General features: G+C 27.0%; 2 protein-coding genes across 10 annotated transcripts; both read right to left on the reverse strand.

Annotated features, from left to right (window-relative positions):
- Positions 1-1,438: 1,438 nt before the first annotated feature.
- Positions 1,439-13,336, reverse strand: LOC149877018 (serine/threonine/tyrosine-interacting protein-like). 3 transcript variants are annotated; one of them, XM_090074606.1, is made up of 10 exons: positions 13,229-13,336; positions 10,765-10,797; positions 10,631-10,684; positions 10,430-10,527; positions 8,042-8,102; positions 7,879-7,915; positions 7,754-7,793; positions 2,680-2,803; positions 2,501-2,558; positions 1,443-2,017 (listed from the first exon to the last, which is right to left on the reverse strand). In XM_090074606.1, the coding sequence occupies exons 1-10, from the start codon at positions 13,295-13,297 to the stop codon at positions 1,926-1,928; spliced, it is 666 nt and encodes a 221-aa protein (XP_089930732.1). In that variant the 5' UTR covers positions 13,298-13,336; the 3' UTR covers positions 1,443-1,925. The 3 variants fall into 3 exon arrangements, with proteins under 3 accessions (XP_089930735.1, XP_089930734.1, XP_089930732.1); XM_090074608.1 differs by lacking the exon at positions 10,765-10,797 and having other exon boundaries at positions 1,440-2,017; XM_090074609.1 differs by lacking the exons at positions 10,631-10,684; positions 10,765-10,797 and having other exon boundaries at positions 1,439-2,017.
- On the reverse strand, positions 13,229-24,899 carry LOC149877019 (cation channel sperm-associated protein 1-like). Of its 7 annotated transcripts, XM_090074602.1 has the most exons (11): positions 23,780-24,899; positions 23,433-23,546; positions 23,206-23,353; positions 22,909-23,000; positions 19,258-19,407; positions 18,990-19,053; positions 18,144-18,237; positions 15,686-15,752; positions 15,485-15,542; positions 15,289-15,400; positions 13,719-14,560 (listed from the first exon to the last, which is right to left on the reverse strand). In XM_090074602.1, the coding sequence occupies exons 1-11, from the start codon at positions 23,961-23,963 to the stop codon at positions 14,531-14,533; spliced, it is 1,113 nt and encodes a 370-aa protein (XP_089930728.1). In that variant the 5' UTR covers positions 23,964-24,899; the 3' UTR covers positions 13,719-14,530. The 7 variants fall into 7 exon arrangements, 5 of the variants coding, with proteins under 5 accessions (XP_089930728.1, XP_089930727.1, XP_089930729.1 ...); XR_016448371.1 differs by lacking the exons at positions 13,719-14,560; positions 18,144-18,237 and adding an exon at positions 13,229-13,330 and having other exon boundaries at positions 23,780-24,889; XM_090074601.1 differs by having other exon boundaries at positions 13,719-15,400.
- Positions 24,900-25,091: the final 192 nt, after the last annotated feature.

A 25,091-nucleotide genomic window follows, 5' to 3' on the forward strand; every position in this document is an offset into this window, starting at 1 on the left:
GTCGATATTTTGAAAAAATATCAAGAAACGATGTAAGTCTTATCTCATTAGAATTTGACTATTAATTTTTTTTTTATTTTGATAATTGATTTTTTTTTAGCAAAAAATAACAATAATGGATACTTTAATAAACATTATTGACAATGAAAGTAAAGTAATCAAAGTTTCGCTGAAGAACATGATAAATATGACACACATTTATTCGGTAACACTATTGAATGTTTCAAAGAACATAACGAACATATTTTGAAATTGGAAACAAACATTTTGTGCGATGGAATAGATTGTGGAAAGGAGTTTTTTTCCATATTTTAATGGTTACAATGAATGTCAACAAAAATGTTTTTTGTGAAAATTTTTATGTAAAATCAAGATCTTTGAAAGCTGCAAAGTTAGGAATTTTGTGTGAGCCTTTGTAAAACAAACTCCATTCTTTTTTTTTTCTCCAGTATTTACTTTTAAAATGGATTAAATTGTGACATTTAAGTAAAATTAGGTTGGTTACAGCTGGATATCATTAAAAAATTTGCTAAAAACGGCCAATATTTATTGATAAAAATGAGCCTATTTGAAGTAACTTTTATCACTTATATAAATTTAGTTACCAAAAGCTCAAAAACTGTTATAAACTCCAATCATTTTCCAACTATACTGAGCAATTTTTTTTTTTATCAATACATCATGCATATTGTTGAGAAAATAGACGAAAATTTAGTGAAAATCTGAGTTTTTTTCAATTTTATAAATAATCTTGATATTAAAAATATTTGGGTTTTGCAAATGTGTATCTATCCTTAAAAACTTAATGATAAAATGGTCAATTTACAAAGATTAAGCATAATCGAGTAAAATATTTAAAAGATTCAGCAATTTTTTATCAGATTGGTTGTATTTTTATAAAAATTCATCTTTTTTTCGCTATTCTGAGGTACGTGCGTCTGACTTCCAGTAATTAATGATTTAATGAATCTTAGGTTCTTGAAACTATCTTTGTTTTTTTTTTTTCGCTTATCCTCTAAGTAGAGAACATTTATGTAATTTGATTTTAATTGAACAAGGTTTTTTTTATTTTATTAGGTTTGAGATTTGCTAATAAAAGACTTTTTTTTAAAAAAAACTTTTGATTAGGAGAAGAAACTCCTGAGACACAAAGACAAGAAACTCACAAAGTGCATTTCAAAATGTTCTTAAGTTGAGCCTTAAAAAAAGTAAAAAACACTAAAGATTAATAAATTTATAATTAAGTTGTTAAAATTTTTTTTACAAAAATAACAACATTCCGCAAAAAATAAAACATTTTGAGTCGATCAAGTTTAAAATTGGAACTGTAGGAAAAGTTTGAGAGTTAATCGCATGCCTGTGTTTTTTTTTGTATACGAAAAAATATTAAAAAGCACTTTTTTATCAATATAGATTGGATAAACTATCGAAAGTTACGAGCAACTGTTTAAAAAAAAAAAATTATGTTAAGCGAGTGTAAAGTTATGTAAAGTTAAACAAGTTAATGCCTGTATTCATTCAAAATGTGAAATACTTATATAATTGATCTTTACAACCGACAATAAAAAACAAACGAAACACACTAAGATGAGGAAAACTCTGAATGAAAACAATTCTCAATACTTAAAACTAAAAAAAGCCTAAATCCAAAATCTTAAAAGAATAGTCATTGTGCCACCAGATGTCCTACCAAAATTTATGGATTTATATATCTTGAATAAATTGAAAGTAGTAATTTTGCAATACAAAAATTCCTTATTTCAATTATCACCAAATACTTCATCAGGCTAAATTAAATAACACTGATAAACCGTTAACCTGCCTACAATTGTTTTGCTGACTTCGTGGTGTAATGCATGTCAAAATGAACTAAATTGTAGCACTTCAATTGAGATAAAAGCCAGAACTCTGCCTTTCTCTCGATCTTAAGAATTTAAAACACAAGATCCAAAACATTCTCTTTTATTTAAATCTTCCGTGGACTGATCTTCACTTTCGTGCTTTCGCTTCAACAATCCTACAGTTAAGCTTTTAAAATCAATTTAAGCCCTGGTAAAATTTTCCCTCAATCTTGATTAAATTGAAGATCTATGAGCTCAGTTGGATAAAAAAATTCGAGAAAAAAAAAATTGAAAGTTTATTATTTCCGTTGACATTTTTAATTTTGGGCTCACTGCAAAATACTCGTTCAAAAGTAAGATCAAAAAAAAAAAATTAAAATACTGTTTACCAGTAAAACAGGTGAAAAATTTTTTTTTTTAAAAAAAAAAACATGATAAAAAGAGTTTACTGGCATTGCTTGATAAGTTTTTCAGTAAATCAAATAATATTATATCTCACAGAAAATATTTATTGCAATACATATATGATAAAAACAGATTGCAAACAAAATAGAAAGACAGTTTAACAAAAAACAAGTTGCTAGAATGTATAAAATCCACCGAAATTCTTTACATTTTCTAAACTAAAAACCATCACTAAAAGCGATAAAATGACTTACCACTTGAATGTGTTTCATTCAGTTGCTGGTATCTAGCCAAATATATAGGTTCATATTCCTAGATAGAAGAACAGTTAAATGTCACTAAAAATTGATGTTTCTTATTACATTATACTGGCAAATATAAGTTATGTACTATACTAATGAAGATTATATTTACAACAACACTATTTCAATACCTGGAGTTGTCTTACAAACCCTTCATTAGGATTTATGCAATAGCGTTTTTGTTGAACATACATAAATGATCTTTGGTAAGTTAACCCGTAAGTCTCCATGACATAGGCTATGATGAGTGATGCACTTAAAAACAAACTTCAGCTATAGGATTGTATTAAAATTTAGCAATACTACTTAAGCAAATAAAGTAAAAATAACATTGATGAAAAAGAGGAAAACGGTATTTAATATATTGCCGGCCAAAAGTTTGAGACCGTTTAAAAAAAAAAGGTATTGATAAACTAACATGGTTGGATATTTGTAAAATCAGTCAAATGTTTGTTAAAATAAAAGTTGACTTTAGTAATTACAAAAAAAAAAAAACAACAACAAAAGATCAAAAAGTGAGAATTGATATTACAAGAGTAAATACCGATAACTATACGTATTTTTTAAGTCTTAATAATAATAAAAACGGATATGCCCGCATATCCGTTATATACCCGTTTTTAAAATTAAGACCTCAGGTGGTGTTTTATCATTGACTTTTACATTGAATTTTACATTGAATTTATTGTGTTCCTATATCCTAATTTTTTTCTTTTTATATAAAACAATACCTAAGGGATGCGTGCGTGCGTGCGTGGGGAGGTAGAAATTCAAAGAAGCACTAAGGTAGCTAACAAGTTTTTCCTTTTATTTGTCTGCAGGATGTGTTGTTGATCTAACAATGGACTCTACATCTCACAGAAGACAATGCTCAAAAGATTGAATATATTTTGTTAAATCTGTGATAGCTTTACTTTGAAGACTCAGAGGTGCAACATTTATGACTTTGTTAAGAACATGTATTTTCGTGTACTTCAAAATACCACTTGGAACAAGACAAGCATTGGGCTCCTCACAAGGTATGCAAAAACTGCATTGAGACTTCAGTTTAGGGTGCCTATGGTTTGGAGAGAACCAAGCAATCATTTAAATGACTGCCTAATCAATATAAAAGGTTTCAATAAGAAAAACAAGCAATGTTTGCAATACCCAAGTATCCCTTCAGACCAGTCATCCACAGTGAAGAAATACCTGTACCAATATTTAATTCCAAAAAGTGATGACACAGATCTCTGCTCACCTTCCTCTAATGATGAAGAAGACACTACAGATATTTTTCAGCCATGTGATGAAGATTGTGACAAACCAACTTTGTTTACTCAGTCTGCTTTAAATAATTTGGTTAGAAATCTTTATCTATCAAAAAAATTTGCTGAACTGTTGGCGTCAATACTACAAGAGAATCGAAAATTTTGAAATCCAGTAATTACTTCCATTAATATGGTCAGTTTGTCTATTGTACAGATTTAGAAGGGCTACTTCTCTTTATGGAACTTCCAGCATATAATTCAAGGGATTGGAGGCTTTTTATTGATAGTTCCAAAAGAAGTTTGAAATGTATTCTGCTACACAATGGAAATAAGTATGGCTCTGTACCAATAGGCCATTCTGTAAGACTTAAAGAATACAACAACATTAAGATCGTTCTAGAGAGGTTTCAGTATCACGCTCATGGGTGGTTAAGTTGTGTCAATTTGACTTAACTTTCTTATGGGTAAAAATGAAAGGCCTAAGCAACAGACTATGGCATCTTGCATCAAAGCTCTTGATCACAGTGGACAGTGCTTCAGTTATTTTTGTTCAACTTTTCCTGTTCCTAGTAAAGAGAAGAAAAAAGCTGGGATATTTGAAGGACCTCAAATAAAAACTTATGAGAGATCCAAATTTTACCACATCAATGAATGAGACAAAAAAAAGAGCTTGGAATGCATTTTCTAATGTGGTGCAGAATTTTCTAGGGAGTAAGAAAGCAGACAACTATAAAGAGCCTAAAAGATCTTAAATTTAGAATGAGTATCAAGATTCACAATTTACAAAGTCATTTGGATAATTTTCCTAAGAAAATTGGGGATATGTGTGAGGAACAAGGGGAGCGTTTTCATCAAGATATTAAAACAATAAAAGAATGGTATCAAGGTCGGTGGGACACACATTTGATGGCAGATTTTTGCTGCAACTTGATGAGAGATAACTTAGAAGCTGTACATCATAGATTAGCAAAGAAAAAAAAGTTCATATAACTGCCATTTGCCATTAATCTGTGTAAGCTTTGTTATTCCTTGATTTAAGAATATACAAAATGTCATTAAACCTTCGTTATATACGCCCATGAGAAATTTTCTTTAAAAATTGATGAATGATATAGCTTGAAGTCCTGATGTGACAGACAAAATCTGAGTTCATATTCATATTAGCAGCCAAATGATGAAAAACTTTTGTCAGATATAAATTGCTGCTGACATAACGATTTTCTTCACATTTTAATTTTATTTCCCAAAATACAATTCTAGTTACACAGCAAAAACCTTTTGTTCAATGAATAATGAACATACTGTTTTTGTTCTATACTTGATCTAGATCAATACATTCATAGCAGTCTGTTTCCAAAACAGCTTTTCAGAACCAAATAAAACTTCCTCAGAACATCAATGATCCCAAAAACTTGAAAAGCTGATTTGAATTTTGATAGTTTTTGAAGAAAGTCAACATTTTTGAGTAGTTCCTGACATTTGGTTCCTTTGAACTGAAATCCATGGTATGGAGTCTGTTTGATGCCACAGACAGGTCTAAAGTGTTTCAAACAAATGGTTGACAACACCCAGCAGAAGATCCAGTTCTGGGGAGGAATGATGTCAAGGATCAGTGTGTCATCCAGATCCACTGATAATTAACTACATTTCCAGATATCATAATCTTTAGGATTTGCAATCCTTTAAGAATTTTAGAAGTACTTTGTCCAAAATACTTCTAGAATTCTTAAAAGATTGAATTTGTCTTATAAATTTGTCTTGCTGTCCAACAATAAGGATGAAAAGACACAAGTGTGTCTCTTACTGGCTATTTCCTGTGATTAAAAATATTGGCATTTTTTAGGTTACAGGAAACATAAATTTTTACAGCATCAGCATCAATGAGTGATCAAGTCTGTTGGATAGGGGCACACATCACAGGAAGATCTTCAGAAATAGCCATTATCAGTTAGAATTTAACACTTATGTCTTTGGCAATTCTCTGTGTCTAAAGCCTTCCCTGGCCTTGCAATGGTGACTTATCAACAACACCAAGAAAACCTTTAAAAACCCTTACCACCATCAATCCCCACATTTAAAATCAACTTAAAAAAACTTTCCAAGCAGAAATAACTGTTAAAAAAGGTCTGGCAAGCTGAAGTAGTGGACAACAATATGATCTATTGATGAATCACTCTTTGAAGAAGGGTGAATGAAGAAGCTTAGTTGCTGACCAGCAGCTTAAAAACTCAAAGAAAAATTGGGCTCGATCAACTTTGTACCTGCTGTTTGGTTAACTAATTTAGGTTATTTCTTAATGCTAATATTTGAAAGACCACTGGGACTTTAAAAAAGACCTTATCTCAAAGAATATGTAGGTGGGGCTTTTAGGTCAGCTACTTCATCACTAAAAAAAAAAAAAGCAACAGTATTTATTCAGCCAGCATCTATGAACATTTACAAAATCAGTTCTAGCTTTTCAATTCTTTGGAGAAATGAAAAGCTTTCTCGCTGTTATGAGGCTCAGAAGTTGTGAAAGTTGTAACTGTCTGTGAACTGTATTTTTAGACACTGAAAGTTTTAGTTTTTGAATGGTATGATTGGCACTTTCAAAAAGGATTCTTTTTGATATGATAAATAATTTTTTCTGTTAGTGAAAGATGTTATGCATGGTCTTCTTCCCTTATGTTCTGTTACTAAAGGACTGCCTTCATTTAATTTTTTGATTATTCAACATACAATAGAGTTGTTCTTAGAATACTTGGTTGCAAATTCTTTTTATTTGACTTGCTTCTTATGAGCTTTTATAATGTGTTCTAGGAAAGCTAAATTACACTACCTCCATTCCACAATAGTTGTCACATTTGATACATAAACTTTGTTCCATGATACTTGTCCCATTTAATCAAACTTTTATAGCTATAGCTTAATAGCTATTACTCAAGGCTTTCTAACAAGCTTGAGCACTTAAAAATAGGTGATCAATAGGTGAACAAAAAATTGCAAGACAAAAATAAGTTCTTTATTAATTGTGTAGTAGTAACATTTATTTCAGTTATTCAATATTTAAAAAACATTTCTTATTCTCCACAGCTTTGGCATTACATTTTAAATTTATGGAGAGTCGACTTTCTCTTCAAAATTTTTCTTTAATTACATGAGTAATCCTTTAAAATTTGCTTCCATCTGATATCATGATATTTTCCATACAAGTTTGTAGTCTTAAGAATACACTTTCAAGTGTGTCTTGATCCAATTGTGCTGTGAGTATTATTAATTTTTTTCTTAAATTTGCACTTTTAGAAAATAATTAGAACAGTACAAATTTAGCAAATCTTTAAAAAAATTACTCAGATACCATACATTTTCAATATTTGGACCAAAAGTATCCAAATGTGACACCTATTGTGGAACGGAGATAGTAATTGTTATTTTTTTGTTTATAATTCTCCCATCAAAAAAGATCTATATTCAAAAAAATCAATTATAATTATATTTGAAGTTGAAAAAATAGAATTTTTTATTTGGTTGGTTATGTTTTGGAGGATAGTGTAAGCATGAACAAACTGAAAGCCTTTTGTTAAAAAAGATAACTTTCATAGTTTATTCAATATTTTGTAAATTAAAGTTAATGCTTTTTTTGTGTGTGTAATCTCAAGTATATTTAAAACAAAAACCTGGGACTAGCAACTGGACATACTGTAATAAACATTTGAAAAATGCCAACTTTCTCAACAGATATTTTTTCAAAATTTTATTTCATGTTAAGATCTGTTAAGAAGGTTTTTAATCACGTTAAATTAATTCACATGTTGGTAATTAAGTATAATCTTTTGAATTGGAATCAGGGAAAACTAGATTAGATAATAAATGGATATGACTGATATCTTTATTGCAAAGATAAAGATCAACCAAAATTTATGTAAAACTCATGTTAGGTGCAAGCAAAAAAGATATGATAATGAAAACTTTGTACCTTCTGGAAATTCCACCATTTCCATGAACTAAAACTTTACCTAGAAAATAAACAAACAACATTGTACAAGTACTGTACAAATATTGACAAAAAATAAATTTATCAGAAAAAAGAACTTGATATACCATTAAGTTGCAAACATTCTCCAATGAACTGCTTAACCTTGAGTTGATGAAAAACATAAGAGGAACAAAATCTTTTTATAAAGCATGAACTTTTAGAATGCAAAAAAACATTTTAGAAATTTGTTTAAAAGGACTGAAATAATAATAATAAAAAAGCTTTCACCATAGGAAAAAACTTCATAATAGGTTCTGTAGGTTTATCAATGATGTCAAGAGTTAGATATCTATATTTATAGAAAAAAATTTTAAAAAATGTTCACAATTATTCACATTTAAGCAAAAGATAACTTTATTCCAAAAAAAATAACCAGAAGTGGTATTCTTTGACTAAAAAATTTCCAGTTACTTTACAACTTTTTTTACAAATATAAGTTGAATAAATAGAGTATTGGTCAAATGTTTTTTAAAGTGCAAGAAAAAAGATTGATGTAGGTGAATAGTTCTTAAACATACTTTTATATAAGGTTGCTCTTATTCCTAAAGGCAAACAAATATAATTTCTGAAATCTGAAAAATGTTTCTTTTGTATCCAAAAAAACAGCAGAAAAATCAAAAGATTTATAACTATTTATAGAATATATATATATATATATATATATATATATATATATATATATATATATATATATATATATATATATATATATATATATATATATATATATATATATATACACAGTACTGTGAATATGTTTTAGACCACTTGCATAATTAGACGTATTTACAATTTTTTTCCTATATCATTTTTTTAAAGCGTACTTAAGTTTAATAATATACAAGAAAAGTTGAAAGAGTATATTATTTTGAATAAATAAACAAAATTGATGAGAGAACATGAGGGATTTGTTTGTTTATTTATTAAAGCGATGTGTCATAATAACTACCAACCAAGCGTTCATCTAAATCAGAAATAAAAATAAACTGGTTTATAGTGATTCGGGTTCATACTCCTTCATTTTTTGTTTTTGACATTATAAAGTGCAGTGATAGAATGAATTTAGTACAATAATTATGGGTTTTGGCACATTTTTAAAAAATTGTTATTTTTTATGAACACAGTTAGACAAATCGTTAAAAATAATTAAACAAAGTTACTAATTTGCATTTTTAGATAAATTATATATTAGTTTTCATTTTTCAATGTTTTGTTTTGCATTTTTAGATTAATTAAATGGGTAAAGTATCTTTAATAGAGAGACAAAAAGTTATTGTGCTTCACGAAGAAGGTTATTCGCAGCGCCAAATTTCGTCCAAAACAGGATACTCAAAGACTGCTGTTACAAAAATCATTAAAAAGTTTAGAGAAACTGGCTCCCTTGAAGATAGAAAGAAAAGTGGTAGACCTCCTAAGCTAACAAAAGATGACAATAAATATTTAAAAACACTTTCTTTAAAAAATAGGAAAAAAACATCAACCGAGCTGGCAAAGGACATTAACACAGCAACTGGGAAAAATGTCAGCTCTTCTTGTATTCGACGACACCTACTCAAATCGCGATTAAGAGGGTGTGTTGCAATTCGAAAACCATTATTACGGCTTGGTAATAAAGAAAAACGACTTAAATATGCGAAACAACACAAAGATTGGGCCCAAGAAAAGTTTAATTGGGTCTGTACACCGATGAGTCCAAATTCGAAATTTTTGGAACAAAAAGACGCCAATATGTTCGAAGAAGAATTGGAGAAGCCTATAAGCCCGAGTGTTTAAACCCTACCATTAAACACGGAGGAGGCTCTTTACAAGTTTGGGGCTGTTTATCTTCATCTGGAGTAGGTGATTTGATCAAAATAGAGGGGCGACTCACCGGGGAACGTTATGTGGATATCCTAAGGCACCATGCTGTATCATCCGGAATGAGACTAATAGGTCATAATTTTATTCTGCAGCAGGACAATGACCCAAAAAATTGTTCCTGAGTGGCAAAAAATTATTTAAGTAAAATGGCAGAGGAAGGAGTACTACAATTGATGACCTGGCCTCCCCAGAGTCCAGATTTGAATATAATTGAGCATATATGGGATTACCTGGACAGAAAGAAGGTCGAACATGCTCCCTGAAATGCTGAAGAATGTTTTGAAGTACTTCAAAGAGAATGGCACAACATACCCCAGGAATTTATAACTAATTTGTATGAATCTATTCCCCGGCGAATATCGGCTGTGATTAAGGCAAAAGGAGGACATAGTAGATATTAAGAGTTTTTTATGAAGTTTGACATTAAATAGTTTGTTATTGTTCCATATTTTTGTGTGAAATACATGTGTTTTAATAAGTTTATAATATAGAACTACAAACTTAAATATTAGAGAAGAATTCTCCGGGATTTTTTGAAAAAATGTAAGTGGTCTAAAACATATTCACAGTACTGTGTATATATATATATATATATATATATATATATATATATATATATATATATATATATATATATATATATATATATATATGTGACAAGTAGATTCAAAAATCACTGTAGAAGAATTCATTAAAATCTTTTAACAAAGAAAAGAAACAACTTTAAAATTTTTATAAAATACTCTATTTACATACCTGAAAATTTGGGGAAAATTGGGCTTTATGATATTAGCTTCAATAGGGTGGCGAATGCAAACTATGTGAGTGATACCATGTTCTCTTAACAGTTCTAACTAAAGTAAAATTTTCAAGAAAGAAAATATTTGGTTAAAGAAGGTTAGAAATTGTTTTTTTTTTTTCATATAATTTCATAAAATACAAACAAACAAAATATGCCTTATTTTTAGTTACAGCAGCATATGGTCCTAAGTAAATACCAGGCAATATTTCCTTAAAGAAAAAGAAAATGTAAATTATATCAATAAAATAACAATAGTTGGAGCAAATCAAACAACAAAAAGAATATTTACTTGCATGCTCCTTCTCATATGATACTCCCAATCCTAAAGTAAATTATTTTAAAGAGAGAGAGGCCATGTGAAGGGTTTTTGTTTATTTGAACTTAATAATGATGAAAATCTTTTTCCTTATCATTTCATGATTTGGAAAACTGTATAAAAACCTCTTTGTAAAACATTTTATTAAGACAACTTATTTTTTGAAAACTTAGTAAAATTTCATGTTAGATCTTGTATAGTGTTATCACATGAATTAATCCAATAAAATTGGTAGGTTTAAGGAGAGAATGGAATTGAAACTTTGTTGTTGATATTTTTTAAAGTCTTTTATGTAGTATTACCTTTTTTCATTTATTGGCTTGTTGAACTAATGTTAATGGTATTTTTTTCTGTAGCATATGAAAAAAAAATTAATCAGAGCATTTAACAATGCTTAGAACAACTGACTTGTATAAATCTTTAGGTTATGACTAAAAAATCTTCTTTCCATTCTAACTAGCAAGAAAATTTATGCAAGTAGTATTTTGAAGAGCCAAATTAGTTTGAGTCTTTGCTCTTCAAAAGTCACTAGCTTTTCATAAATAGCTTTTAATTAACTTTGAGGTATTCATATATTAATTCTAAGTCCTTTCAACTTTTTTCTTGATCAGTAGCTATTTGTTTTTAAACAGCAAACTTTCTGAAATATAGTGGCTCCTTAAATCAACTATCTTTTATTAGAAGAAAAACAGCAGACAGCAATTTGTAAGTATACCAAATGTAAAGAGATTAAAAATTTAAGGTGGCTCAACAAAAGGTCTTTAAATATGCTACTCAACATTATATGGCTCATTTCTTGAAATTAGGTTTAGTACTCATAACAGGGTCAATGTTAGGGTTAAAGCATTTTATTTAGGAAAAACGTTGCTGGTATGCAACTGTTACGAAACTGATAATGGGAGCCAGAGATACACCCACAAGATTATGAAGGTATAAGAAAAGAAATACTTGGTCTTTCAAAAAATAGAAGCAACTGATTTTCAGTGATGAAAGTAACTTTGAAAGAATATAAAGGAAAAGCAAAATTCTTATAAATTATGGGGAAGGGGATGAGTGTGTTGGTATTTAGAGCTGCTTTAATTTTAATCGAGTAGGTTTGTGTAATATCTATACAGACAAAATCAACCAACACATATATAGAAATGCAAGAGAACTGAATGGTACCATCAACAGACATGCTGATTGATCAAAAAGAGTAGTGATAGTTTCATCAATAGTTTCAATCAAATGGAAGAAAATGAAAGAAAATTAATGCACTGATTAGCTCATCACTAAATTTAAATTCAATCAAATATATTTAGGCTTGGATGGACAAATAATTAGTCAAAATCCAAATAAGTTCCATAAGTAGCATTAAACAAGAGTTAGATATAAAAAAAGTTTTAACTAAAAGTTTCACCATTTCTGTTAAATCAAAACAGAAAGCAAAAGAGATGCATGGCTTACCAAATGAGAAAATGGGGATTTTAAAGATATTATTATAAATATATACTAACTTTGATGTTTATTGTTGCCAACCTTTATCTATTACTGTTTTTTTTTATTGAATTAACTTTTTATTATATGCCTTTTTTTGGGTAACATTCTGATGCAAGATTTAATTTATAACAATTTCTTGAAAATAAAAAAATTAAAATTAATTCAATATCTTCTTTAATACTTGTTTTATGTAATCTTAATGCATGTACTTTTTTTGAAACCACTGTATATGTGAATATATGATAAGCATAGAGAAAAGAAATGTTCACCATTTACTCATTTATTTGATAAAAACAGCATACTTTTGTAAACTTTGATTGCCTCTGCCCCTGTTTTCCCTATTATTGTAAAATTAAAGTTAATGTTTTTATTACACAAAAGATTAATCAACTATTTTTTAAAGGTTGTTGATATACAAAGTAATTGCTGATCTAATGCAAAAAACATTTAAAAATATTAAAACATACTTAAAAGCAGTTAACAATCTTATTGTAAACAAAATTGCATTAGAAAAGCTTTCAGTCAATTTGGATAAAAACATGCAGAACTGTATTGAAAATGCAGAGACAACATGGCAAAACATAAAGATTGTCGGAAAAAAACAAAGAAATAAATAACTCAATTTTTCATTTTCACTTTTCTTTATATGAACATCCTAAATTTTTTACCTATTTCTATGAGAACATGCAATCTAAGTATTATGAGTATGTAATATAAGTAGGCTTCTTTAAGTTATTTTTTTGATAAAAAGTATCAAATCATAACCCAATAAAAAAGAGTTCATTTTAAAAAAAAACTTAAAAAAAAACAATCATAAACCTGAAATATTTTCATTATAATAGTATTAATGCAGCAAAGATATTTCAAACAATAGATGTCATAGCATTTTTGAAAGTTCAACTATTTTTATTAAAATAAACTTTAATCATCAGATTAAAAGAAAAATTTCATTCCCTACCTTAACATCCTGTTCCCCTGGTAAAGTAGGGAAGTGTAAACTTTGGAAGACACCATCAGTTAACATCATCAATCATATTACTTTATTAATTTTCAATTTACACTAAATGAATCCAGATAATACATTTTCATTAAATTCATTAATTTTTATAGCTTTTCTCCAGAAAAATCTAATCAAATTATCCAATTTTTTTAAGTAGAAGAAAAACTTTCACACAAACTGAATTATGCTCTAAATAACTAATATTATGCAAAATATGTAACAAATACTATGTATGATATTGGCAGTAAGTTAACACAGTAAGACAGTAGTACAAGAAAGTTTAAGCTCACTCATTAATTCTTAAAATTTGATAAAGTTTCATAAAATAAAAAATATGAAAGATTTTGCAAAACTTTTTTAAAAAAATTGGTCAAAGATTGATAACTGGAACAGTAAATCTACTAAGTTTTATGAACTCTTATAAAAAATAACGCTAAAGAAAGTGACAGAAAAGTTTAAGCGCATATATTTTTTTTTTTAACAGAGTTTTTTCAAATAATCTTTCTATCTGTCTTCTTTTTTCACTTAACTCTATAAATTTTCGAAAAAGCCTGAAAAAATTACATAACAATAACTTTGGTCAAATATTGAGCTTATTTCTTTATATTGTGGTAAATTGGGAATAAAAAACGTCAGTGAAGTCATCAAATGGCAAATTATTGGTTTGAACAAAGAAGAGAGTAAGAGTAAACAAGAAATAAGAAAAATTTTAGTAGTAAGTGTTTTGTAAGAAATTAAACTAAAAGTTATAACATGACAGATGAGGTCAAAAGTTCACCAAGGTCTGAGGCCTCAAAAGTTGACAAATAGAAATGAACACTATAGAAAGGTTAGACAAGATCCTACGTTAAGTTGTAGAACTCTAGCTGATGAAGTTAACACAACACACTTAAAAGTTAAGGGAAGCAGAGAGACAGTCAGAAAAACTTTGCTCAAACTTAAGATAGGAACTTAAGTAGCTGTTAGAAAACTTCTCCTAACCGTTAAAGACCAACTTAAGAGAAGAAAATTTGTATCCATAAGCATCTAAGGTTGTTTCTCTTTTAAAGGAACAGGTCAATGCAACATTTAAATAGGTTAAGTTAATCATTTTACTTATATTTCGACTTTGAAAGACAGCATTTTGTCAAAACTTTCTTGCATTACTGCATAATGCAAAGTAACAAAACTAAAGCATAAAAACAACTTTTTCTTCAAAAACTTCAATATTCATTTAAAAATTTTACTGGAACAGTTGCATTCAATATTATCATCCTTTTGTCACAATAATTCCTCTGGCATATCTGGAATCTGTTTGATTAAAATAATCAAAATTTAACATCAGTAAATTACTTAGTAAACTTAGTACCATGTAAAAAACAATCAGTATTATATTTATGTAAAGCCCATTATGATTGCCACATAAATTTGTAAACTTATCCTCAAATACATTTCAAAGGGACATTAATATTCCAACTACAGCACTTTGGCAAAATAATAATTTCCTTAAATTAGAAACTGTATATTAAAAATAATAATTTCCTAAAATTAGAAACTGTATATTTAGATCTTCATCATAAACAGATACTTCCATATGATTTGGAGAACTCTTTTAATACAGTACCTGTAACACCCTTTGTGCAATTCAGATTTAGTAATCATCTTTATCACTCAAAGTTATAGTTATCTAAATCTTATTAGATAACTCTGGTTAATTATAATTTTTTGATGAAATCAGAAAAGCTAACACTTTGTGAATAGCTAAGCTAATTCTTTTTATAGACTTTTGAGTTATTATATCTATTTCTAGTTATTTCTTGCTATTTCTTTACCATTTCAAGGTACTTTTTTGTAACTTCTTGTTATTTCTTGTTATTTCTTGATATTTTTAGTTGTTTCTATCTCTTGCTATCTCTTGCTAAAACACTTTTGTTATCACTTGGTTCAGTTTAAATGATTTACTAACATTTAACAATTCAATATATCATTTTTCTTTATTGCTAACTGAACTCTTCTTTACAAAAAAAATGTATTCTTACATTAACAGTTAAGTTGATCAATTCATCCAGGAGCTTTTGTTGTATATGAAGTTGTTGAATATTATACTCCATTGTGGATAGCGATGAAAAAAAGGCACTAATAAAATGGTCACTAAAATAAACACAGTTTAAAGGATACTACTGTAAAAATATATGAAACATCTAAATAATAAAAAAAAAAAAAAAAAAAAAAAACCTTTCATCAAGGTACTTGGAAGTAGAGTACTTTCCAAATACAGGTTGAACTTTTGAATCTCAACAAAAGAATACAGGCTGATATAACATTGAAGATATATCAAAAATATAAATACAGTTAACTTAATGAATTTGCAACTTGGAAATGATGAGAAACAACTTTAATTTTTTTAAAAAAGTAAAAGTTAATCATTTAAAAAACCTTTTAATTTCTGCTTTACATCAACAATTGATGGATTTTCAACACAAACAAAATGGTCCTCAACAGACTTAAGAGAAAATTGAAAGTAGAAGATAAATATTTTTAAATTAATATATATTATTTATAATTTCAAATAAATCAAAATCTTTCACATCAAGTGTCATATCAAGTATCACCTTAACTTTCTGGTGAACATCTATGTCACAACTCTTCATTAACATTTACATTTAAAATTAACATTTAACATTTTTGGTAAGGATGAATTTTGACTAAAAGCTCATCTTAAAATATAATCGAAAGCATAAAAGTCCTTTTAAGACTGGTTTTTACTTTATCAAGATTTTTTTCATGACTATTTATTTTATTATACAATAATAAAGTAGTAAACTTGTTATTTGGTGTGAAATTTCTAAAAATGTCTTTAACTTTATTCATAATTAAAACTATGTGAAATGGCTTTAAAAGTATAAGCATATTCATATATTAAATAAAATGTTTTATTCTGTTTGCTCAAAATGTACATCACATTTCAACTGGATTTAGTTTACCACTAGCATTTATACTACTTTAAAATAATACAAACTTTTAAATACTTAATACTTTTTAAAAACTCAATTACTATAAAAGATATTATATAACAAAACATTTTATAATTAGGAAATAATTTTAAAACTTTTACTACATATATTAAATCTCAACAAAAGTATTAAAACCAAAATTTATCTTCAGATAATTTTGAATTAGAAAACAATGGTAGGGTAATAGCAATTAAGAGTAATAGTGACTAGTATAGTTACTATTAACCCAATTATGTTATTAGTAATAGTATTAGAGACTAGCATAGTTAACATTATTCCTAGTTGGGTTAACAAAAATCACTCCAAAGTCTTATCTTAGAAGGAGTAACCAGTCAAGAGAATTATGTAATCATATTTGTCTTGACATGCTATTCCTTCTAAGAATTATGAAATCAAAACTTTTGTATTGTTATAAACAAAATATCAACAGAAAATTATAATTTCTTGAGGTAATGCTCAAACTAAACATTTATACAAGAAATGTATAGTTTGAATATCAACCTCAAGAGGTTTTAAATAAGAAATTTTAAATAGCTTATATTTTGTTGATATTTGTTTCTATTTGAAGAAACTAAAAGTTTTTTAAATGAATCCTGCTTCATATGATTCATTGATTTTAAAGATAACCAAAAAAAATATTCAGTTTTTTTGCAAATGAAGATTTATAATGGAACCTGGATGAAAAATGAATTAGGCAAAGTTAATATTATTTTCATAGATCTTTTTATTTGTATTAATAACAGCTCACATTTTGAATAGATATCATTTAACAATATATACTGTATCAATTAACAATGTTATTTGTGGTGTCCTAAAATTCAAGATCCATTTAAGTGTGTTTAAAGACAATTTAATGACTCATCATTATTTTTCAGTCAGATAACTTGGTTTTATTTGAGATTATTATTTACAATAACACAAAAATGGGTATTCAAGACTGTTTCACCAGCTCAATGAAAACACAAGCACAACTTTATCGACACAACATATGACAATATTTATTTGAATTGTAGTTTTTAAACAACATCATGGCAATTATATATAAAAACAGTATATGGTTAGGCAGAAAAGAAAAAAAAAGTTTTTCAAGCAAAAAGAAAAATCTCTTAAAAAGTTAAAACATTGATAGCGAATAATAAATAAACCATATAAATTCAAAAAACTATTTGAAGTGAGATTTTAGAACCATTTCTGAAAATATCTATTTCTAAGGAGTTTTGAGTATGCATAAAATTTTCCTATACTGGAGTTAAAATTGATTTTACCATTAGAGAAGCTTATTGCAATAGTAAATGTGTCGATAATAAAGGTAATCTAAAAATAATTTGTCGCCATGTTTCATTTTAATTTTTTTATGAAATTACAACAGAGGCATGACTACATTAAGTTAAGTAAAAATAGCGATGGCCTTGTAAAAACTTAACATAATGATAGTTAATGATAAAAAAAAATATGCAAATTTATCATAGCAACTCTAGCGATTATTTTTGCATGGATCCTTTTGAAATAAAAATCAATTCAAATACAAATTAATATTAAAATGAAGAGATAATTGAAGATTTTTTATGAATTGGTTAGGTCAACTGTAAAAAGTTTTTATGAGAAATAAAGAGATTGTCTCATACATTACAGTTTAAACTTAAGATTGTTCAGTTTAAAATTAGGGTGATCAAGTATTTAGAAGTTTACATTAATTCTGCAGAAGTAAAACGTATACTTTTATAGATTTTATTTAAATAACTTAAAAACTCTTACAAATCATTAAACAAAGTGCTCCTTACTCAGTTTGATGTACAATAAATTTCTGGCTCACTTTCTAACTTCATTACTAACAATAAACTGTATGAGAAAAAAATAAACTATGTGAAAAAAATCAGTACTAAAATTGTTCCAAGTTTCCTCTTTCTCTTTCTTTTTGATTCTTCTAAAGCTAATGCATGTTGAAAATTATCAACCAATACTGCAGTAAACAAACTAAAGCATAAAAGGAACTAAACATTTTTTGTTTTTCCATATTTCTATGTCAAGTTAAACTAAAATAGAAAAAAACATGCAGCTATGTTTTTAGGATTTGTTGATTTTGGGTTCGTTTAAAATATTACAGATACTGCTGAAAATTCCAACATCTACCTACTAGTATTTCTTGGAATCCAATTTCAACTATTGTTCTTAACTCCCTAGTCAATTTGAAAATAGGAGGTTTAACATACGTATAAATTGAGTAACATTTGCTCATTTGGCTAAAATTTGAAATACCACTACATTTAATGGTGAGGAATCTAATTAGATAAAGTAATCTGTAACCATTAAATGCCATAAATTGCTTTATTGAAGAAAAGCACCTTGAAAATTTTTTGAGAGGTATAGTGAGGGTGTAAAGATAGTAAAGAGAAATATAATTATAGAGCTATAGTAACAGGGATTTGGGATATTCTAGTAACTATAGAATTTTTTTTTTTTTTTATTTGTCTAAGTTTTAACTTTTTGGGATAGAGAAATTGAGTCAATTTAAAATTGTTTTATTTTTGAGGTTAAAACTATTTCTAGCCACAAGGAGTTCAATAATAGAACTTTATGGAGTATTTTTTTCTTATAAGTTCTGTCAAAACAAAATAGACAAGTTCTAAGAACCTTTGTAAAATGATCTGGGTGACATTGAATTATGTACATGTCTTAATCTTCAACAACAAAATAGCAATTTAAAAAACAGCAAAACTCTAACTTACTTGAGAAATATTAAATTCTCTAAAACGATATAAATCACAAGATAAATGATAATGAAGCTGTATTCTAAAAAAAAAATTATCTTTCTCTAATATAATTAACAACTAAGCCATCCATAATTTAAATTTACAGCGAAATTTAAAATGTTCAAAAAATTTAGGGGCCTTGATCAATTCACAAAAGAAAAATAAACTCTATAACTTTACATGTTTTATTTATTGATATCACCCTGTATAATACTTATGCTGAGTTTTATATACAATAAGATACCTGGATTGCTCTTTACAACATCAATATACAAGAAGTACCAATCATCCAATGTAATGAGTTGAAACAAAGTAAAAAAAGAATTTCCAATTGTTCCAAAAAGATCTGGTTTTACGATATAAAACAAACCTTTAGCAATAACTGCAAATATATCTTTCATCATGTTAAGCAGATAAGAAAATTAATTAATCACTCTTGTTAAATTGATAAAGACTATATATTATTATTATGCTGTTAAATATATTTAAATAGAAACTTTGTTTCTGTGAATCTGTTTAAGTAATATATTTTAAATATTTTCCACAATTTAAAAATTATTTGAAACTTTAGTAAAATTAAAATACACCTACTTTAAGATGATATGCTATTTCAGCAAAAATTATTGATGAGATACAAACCAGATTTATTATTAGGGTTTTTTAAAAAATAATTTATTTATCATAACTGAAAGGCGGAAGTCCCCCTTTCAGTTATGGTAAATAAATTATTTCTTAAAAAACCTTGATAATAAATATTGCATAATACAAAAAAAAAAACTTTTTTCAATAAACTAAAAAGAGTTTTAAGTTAACTTATAAAATTATTTATTTTAAGTTAAAACATTAAATGCAATGGGTGCCTCAGATTATCAACAACTTCAGAAAACTAAAATTAACACAAAATTAACAACTGATAAGAACCTGAATGAAGTTAGTATAGAAAGGTGATATAGATAACTGAATGAAGTTAGTATAGAAAGGTGGCTGCACAGAATCAATTGCTTCAATTAGCAATGAAATAGAAAAGAATTGAGTGCATGAAAAAGCATGAAAAAATTTGAAAAACTTTCTACTCCCTCTGTGAATCATCTGTAAACCTTCTATGAATTTTTAATTTAATCATGGAAAAAATTTTTCTTAACACTAGAACATATAAAGAACTTTAAAGCTTTTCTTTATCAAAACGGGTTTTAAAAAACCTGCATTATGTGTTAATAGTTTTGTGAAAAAAAGAGTGTGTAAATATTTGAATGGCAGTATATATACGAGTCAGCTGTTCCAAGGTAAATGATGAAATCCAGCACTACCATGCAACAAAAATTTCAACAAAAGACAAAGCTAATACAATTGCAAAGTTTAAAGTACTGTAAGAAAAACAAGCTGGTACAATTAAGAATATACAGCAAACTATCAGACAACAGTAATCTAGTAAAAAGGTTGAGTGAAATCAGAGAAAAAAGAAAATCCACCATTTATTGCACAAGCACTTAAAGCTCTGAGTTGAAATTGATGACATTAGACTGTAAGAAATTTTAATTAAATGGTTGAATTAACAACAGTGAAGAAATATGTAAACTATTTGGAAACTAGTTTATGAATGCCAATTATTGTATCAGAACATAATCTTGAGAAACTGATAACCAATACAAAACTTTTCAAAAGTACTGCAGTATTCATAGGTGGTATAAATTCTGTACAAGTGGATATTTTTGAGTGTAAGATGTTTTTGAGTGGCTCGCTAGTCTCTGTTTCCAATCACTAGTTTAAATACAGGTGTTCATACTTATAATATAACAGTAATTAGGGGCTATTTATATATTTATTTTATCTATTAGTTATATTTAGCTGCAATCAATAAAAGCTTACTGAGTGGTAAGCTACTTTAGCAGTAAATTACAATTTTTAATTTTAATTTTTCTAAAATTTATCAAGATTTTCTTGAAAGTTGGTCACTGTTCTGTTTCATTCAACACCAAATGGCAAATTATTTCAAACTGGAATGACACAATTGGTAAAAAAACTTTTAAATGAATAACTACTGTTCTCTGTAATATACCTTTGATTATGTTTATATTCACAAATACTTTCAGCTGGTTCTTTTGTTTAGCAAAAGTTCCTTAAGGGAGATATCATATCTGCTAAAAAATTATAACACATTTCAAGAAGTTAATCAAATAACAACTCTCTCTTCTCTTAAATAAAGTTAAATTGAGCCTTTTAAATCTTTCTTCATAACTTAACTTTAAAATATCCTGGAATAACTCTTGTTGCTCTGTGTTGTACTCTATCAATAAAATAAATACCTTTTTCAATCAATATTTTTTATCTAAGATCAATAACTTTTTCAATGTTTTACTTCTTCAATAATCAATAAGATCTTTTTTCAGAAAAGGGCTACAAATAGAAGACATTCTAGATAGGGATATACTAGTGAAACATAAAAATTTAACTATACCAGCATTTAATAATGTGTGTCAGATTTAACCTTAAAGTATTTGCTTTTGAAACTATTGCATTGATATTATGTTTTAGATTGTTTTTTAACATGATGCTAAGACCCTTTTCAAATTCTTTAGTACTCAATTTATAGTGAGCAATGTGATGGTTTCTAATATTAATGTTATTTTTCTTTTTTTTTTTCTTTTAGTGATACACATAATTTTAGATTTTTCAATATATAGTTGCATACTCCAGTCATTAAACCACTTAACAATAGTATTTATATCCTTTTGTAGATGATTACAATTACTAATGCAGATTATTTGAAGAACTATATGGGCATCAGCATAGAGTTTATACTTTTTTTTATTAAGTAATCAGTAAAAAAATTGGAATTCATTAAAAACAATATTGGTCCCAGAACAGAGCCCTGGAGTACACCACTTGAAACATTAACCAATGTAGAGACTCTCTCCAAGAACAATGGCTTGCCTTTTTTCTAAAAAATTGATTATTCTTTCTAAAACTTTATATACAATCAATGTAAGGGAAACAGATCTACAGTTAGAGGGAGCAAGCTTATCACTATTTTTAAGGACATGTATTATATATATATATTTTTTAATGTGTTGAAATCTTTTATTTTAAGACTCTGGTAGCTGAAATATTTGATTTTCATTATACCATCTGGTTCCACAGATTACATTATTTAAAGAACAATCAGATACTATTAACAAAACAAAATTCAAATTGACAACAGTGCTCTAAGCATTGCCAAGAAACAGTGATTACATCAAAAAAGAATAGACAAACTTCTTTTAGCATCAGCTAAGTAGAGAAATACAGGTGAAGCTGTTAAGCATCATGGAATGTTTTCCTAAAGTTACTGCATGGCAGAAATTATTAACTCTCAAAATAATAAAATAATTGCGCAGAACCTGGTGTGAAGCAGGATACAGATTTCATTATGGTTCTCACATTATGCTCCATTTTACCAAGTATCACAGAAAGAAGATGCTTGATATCTAGATTGTGGGCAGTATAAATAGTTATAAACAAGAATGAAGCTAAATACATAAAAATGTTCTAACAGAGTAGCATGCAAAAATAAACTGCATTTGGATTTAGTAGCAACAAAAGGGAAGTATTATAAATGAAATTATTTAAATTATCAGAAGATATAAAAAAACGAGGTTAAAGGGTAGAATTACAAGGGTTGGAGTTTTCTTTATGACTTCTATTACTTTATAAAATGAAAAAATGAAAAAAACAAAAGCTTTCTTAAATTTTTAATATTCTGTAAAAAATTTTAAATATTCTGTAAAATTTTAAATATTCTGTAATAAATTTCATTAAAAACACCGAAATGGGAGAAAAAAGTTTGTAACAATTATCTTTATGTGAGTGTATTCCTTAAAAATATTAAATTGAAGAAAAATTACAGTTCAAAAGATACATAAAAACAGACCCTGTAGCATAACAATGGTACTTAGAGTTCTAAAAGACTGTAAAACTGTTGTCAAGATAACTCGAAGATTCTTCAAAAATCTAACAATATAAATATAAAAATCTCAGTTTATATAAAACTTTGATGTTAAAAGTAATACATGTTTTTTAAACTTTCTTTGGTAAATTCTTGCAGCACTTTAATGTTTAAAAAAACTAATTATTTTATTAACTAAGTAGTTAAATGTCTATAAAATATATATTTATTACCAAATTTATTTAGTTAACAAACATAAAAGGTAGTTACCTAATGGCTCGAAGTAATCTCAATGCTCTAAGTGCTTTGATAGCTTTTAACATGTTGAATAAATAGAAGTTTATGTTCAATGAGTTGAATGAAGAGATGATTATATGAAAAAAAAATTCTATGGTGGTGCACATTACAATTATGAAGTCTAAATAAGAAACAATACAATCAATAAAAATTTAAAATTTTCTTTTAAAATGATAAACACTTTGAAATTTGCTACAAACCTAAAATGTGCCATCCTGATTTAAAAAATGACCACCTCAGTGCACAAAGTTTTAAAATCAGTTCCACAAAGTATATTGAAAGAAGTAAGTTGTCTATTACAGCAAAGTACCAGTCTATGGCAAGATAAGCTTTAAGCAATAAATTTTAAAATATGAACAATTCTAATCATGACCATTTTTAAATTTGTATTTGGTTCAAAATATCTCTCCTCCAAATGATATAAATTGTTATCATGGTCATTTCAACTTCATCATCATGCTCATTTCAGTTCATTAAGTAACAAATAAAACAGGTGTAAACTTTTAAAAAAAGGTTGATCTTACCAAAGGTATAAAATGTTTTTTACCTCCTTTTACACTGATTTCTTCAAATGTTTGTAATAACAATATGACTGTATTAAAAACAATGACAAATAAGATAAAAACTCTAAAAGTCTTTGAGTCAATAAGTTGATTGATAAACTGTTGTAGGTACCTAGAACTTAATGAATTCTTCTCATTTAAGTTGTTTTTCTTAAAAAATAATTTCATGTTCTAAATACTAAAAGATTTAAGTAGAAATAAAGTTAAAAATTATTTCTGCAAACATTGAAATTAAACAAATATTCAAATAAACTTTTTTAAAACTATTCAAACAACTATTCAAACAAGTAAAAAAGATTTAAGTAAAAATAAAAAATTAAATATCATTTCAGCTGACATTTAAATCAAACTAATAAATATTCAAATTATTATGTAAATAAAAAACATTTTAAACAAACCAATGTCAGATAAAACCTAGATGAAAATATCAACAAACAATTTTTTTATTTCTTTTATTTTTACAGAAAAAAATAAAGAAATAAATTTGGATGAACCAAAACAGACTCAAAAAAAAATGCTTTTTAGTAACCTATGCTAATAAAATCACTATGTAGGTGTATTGGTTAATTTAAATTGTGTAAACACTGCACAAATCTACTTCATTTAAAATAAAGTAATACCCTACATAAAAAGCATTTTTTGTAACTTTCATATTTAAATTATATTTGCCACATGTCAGCCACTTGTTTTACATACTGCATTTGAAAGTTGAGTTTAAAATACATTTGTTGTAAAAAAAAAAAAAAAGTCATATTTTATGGTGCATTGAAAAAATAGAATTTAAAGAAGTCTGTTCACTGAAACAATTGTCTAAAAGTCTAAAAATAATAGAAACTTAAGCTTACATTCTCAAATTTGAGAGGATACTTTTTAACTTTGCTTAATGAAATCACTTATCAGTAATTGTTATTGCAAAAAAAACATGGATTAAATGTTTATGAATTTGAATGAAAGTTCAACAGAACTAGGCATTCATATACTGACTTCAAGCTTTTTATCATTTACATTGTTTAAAGAACACTTATAAACTAAAAAATGTTTGTCAATACAACATCTTTTTGATGACAAATTAAATTAGAAGAAATTTGTATATTATTATTACATAGTATTACTATTATTATCATCATTACTATTATTTATTATTATTTATCATTAACTACTATTATCAATTATTATTACTATCATTATTTTTATTATTATCATTATTACTATAATATATATATATATATATATATATATATATATATATATATATATATATATATATATATATATATATATATATATATATATATA

This window comes from Hydra viridissima, unplaced genomic scaffold, assembly GCF_058129835.1.
Source record: "Hydra viridissima isolate aposymbiotic clone 2 unplaced genomic scaffold, HvirCarnegie_v1 scaffold_17, whole genome shotgun sequence".
In the NCBI taxonomy this organism is placed as follows: Eukaryota; Metazoa; Cnidaria; class Hydrozoa; order Anthoathecata; family Hydridae; genus Hydra; species Hydra viridissima.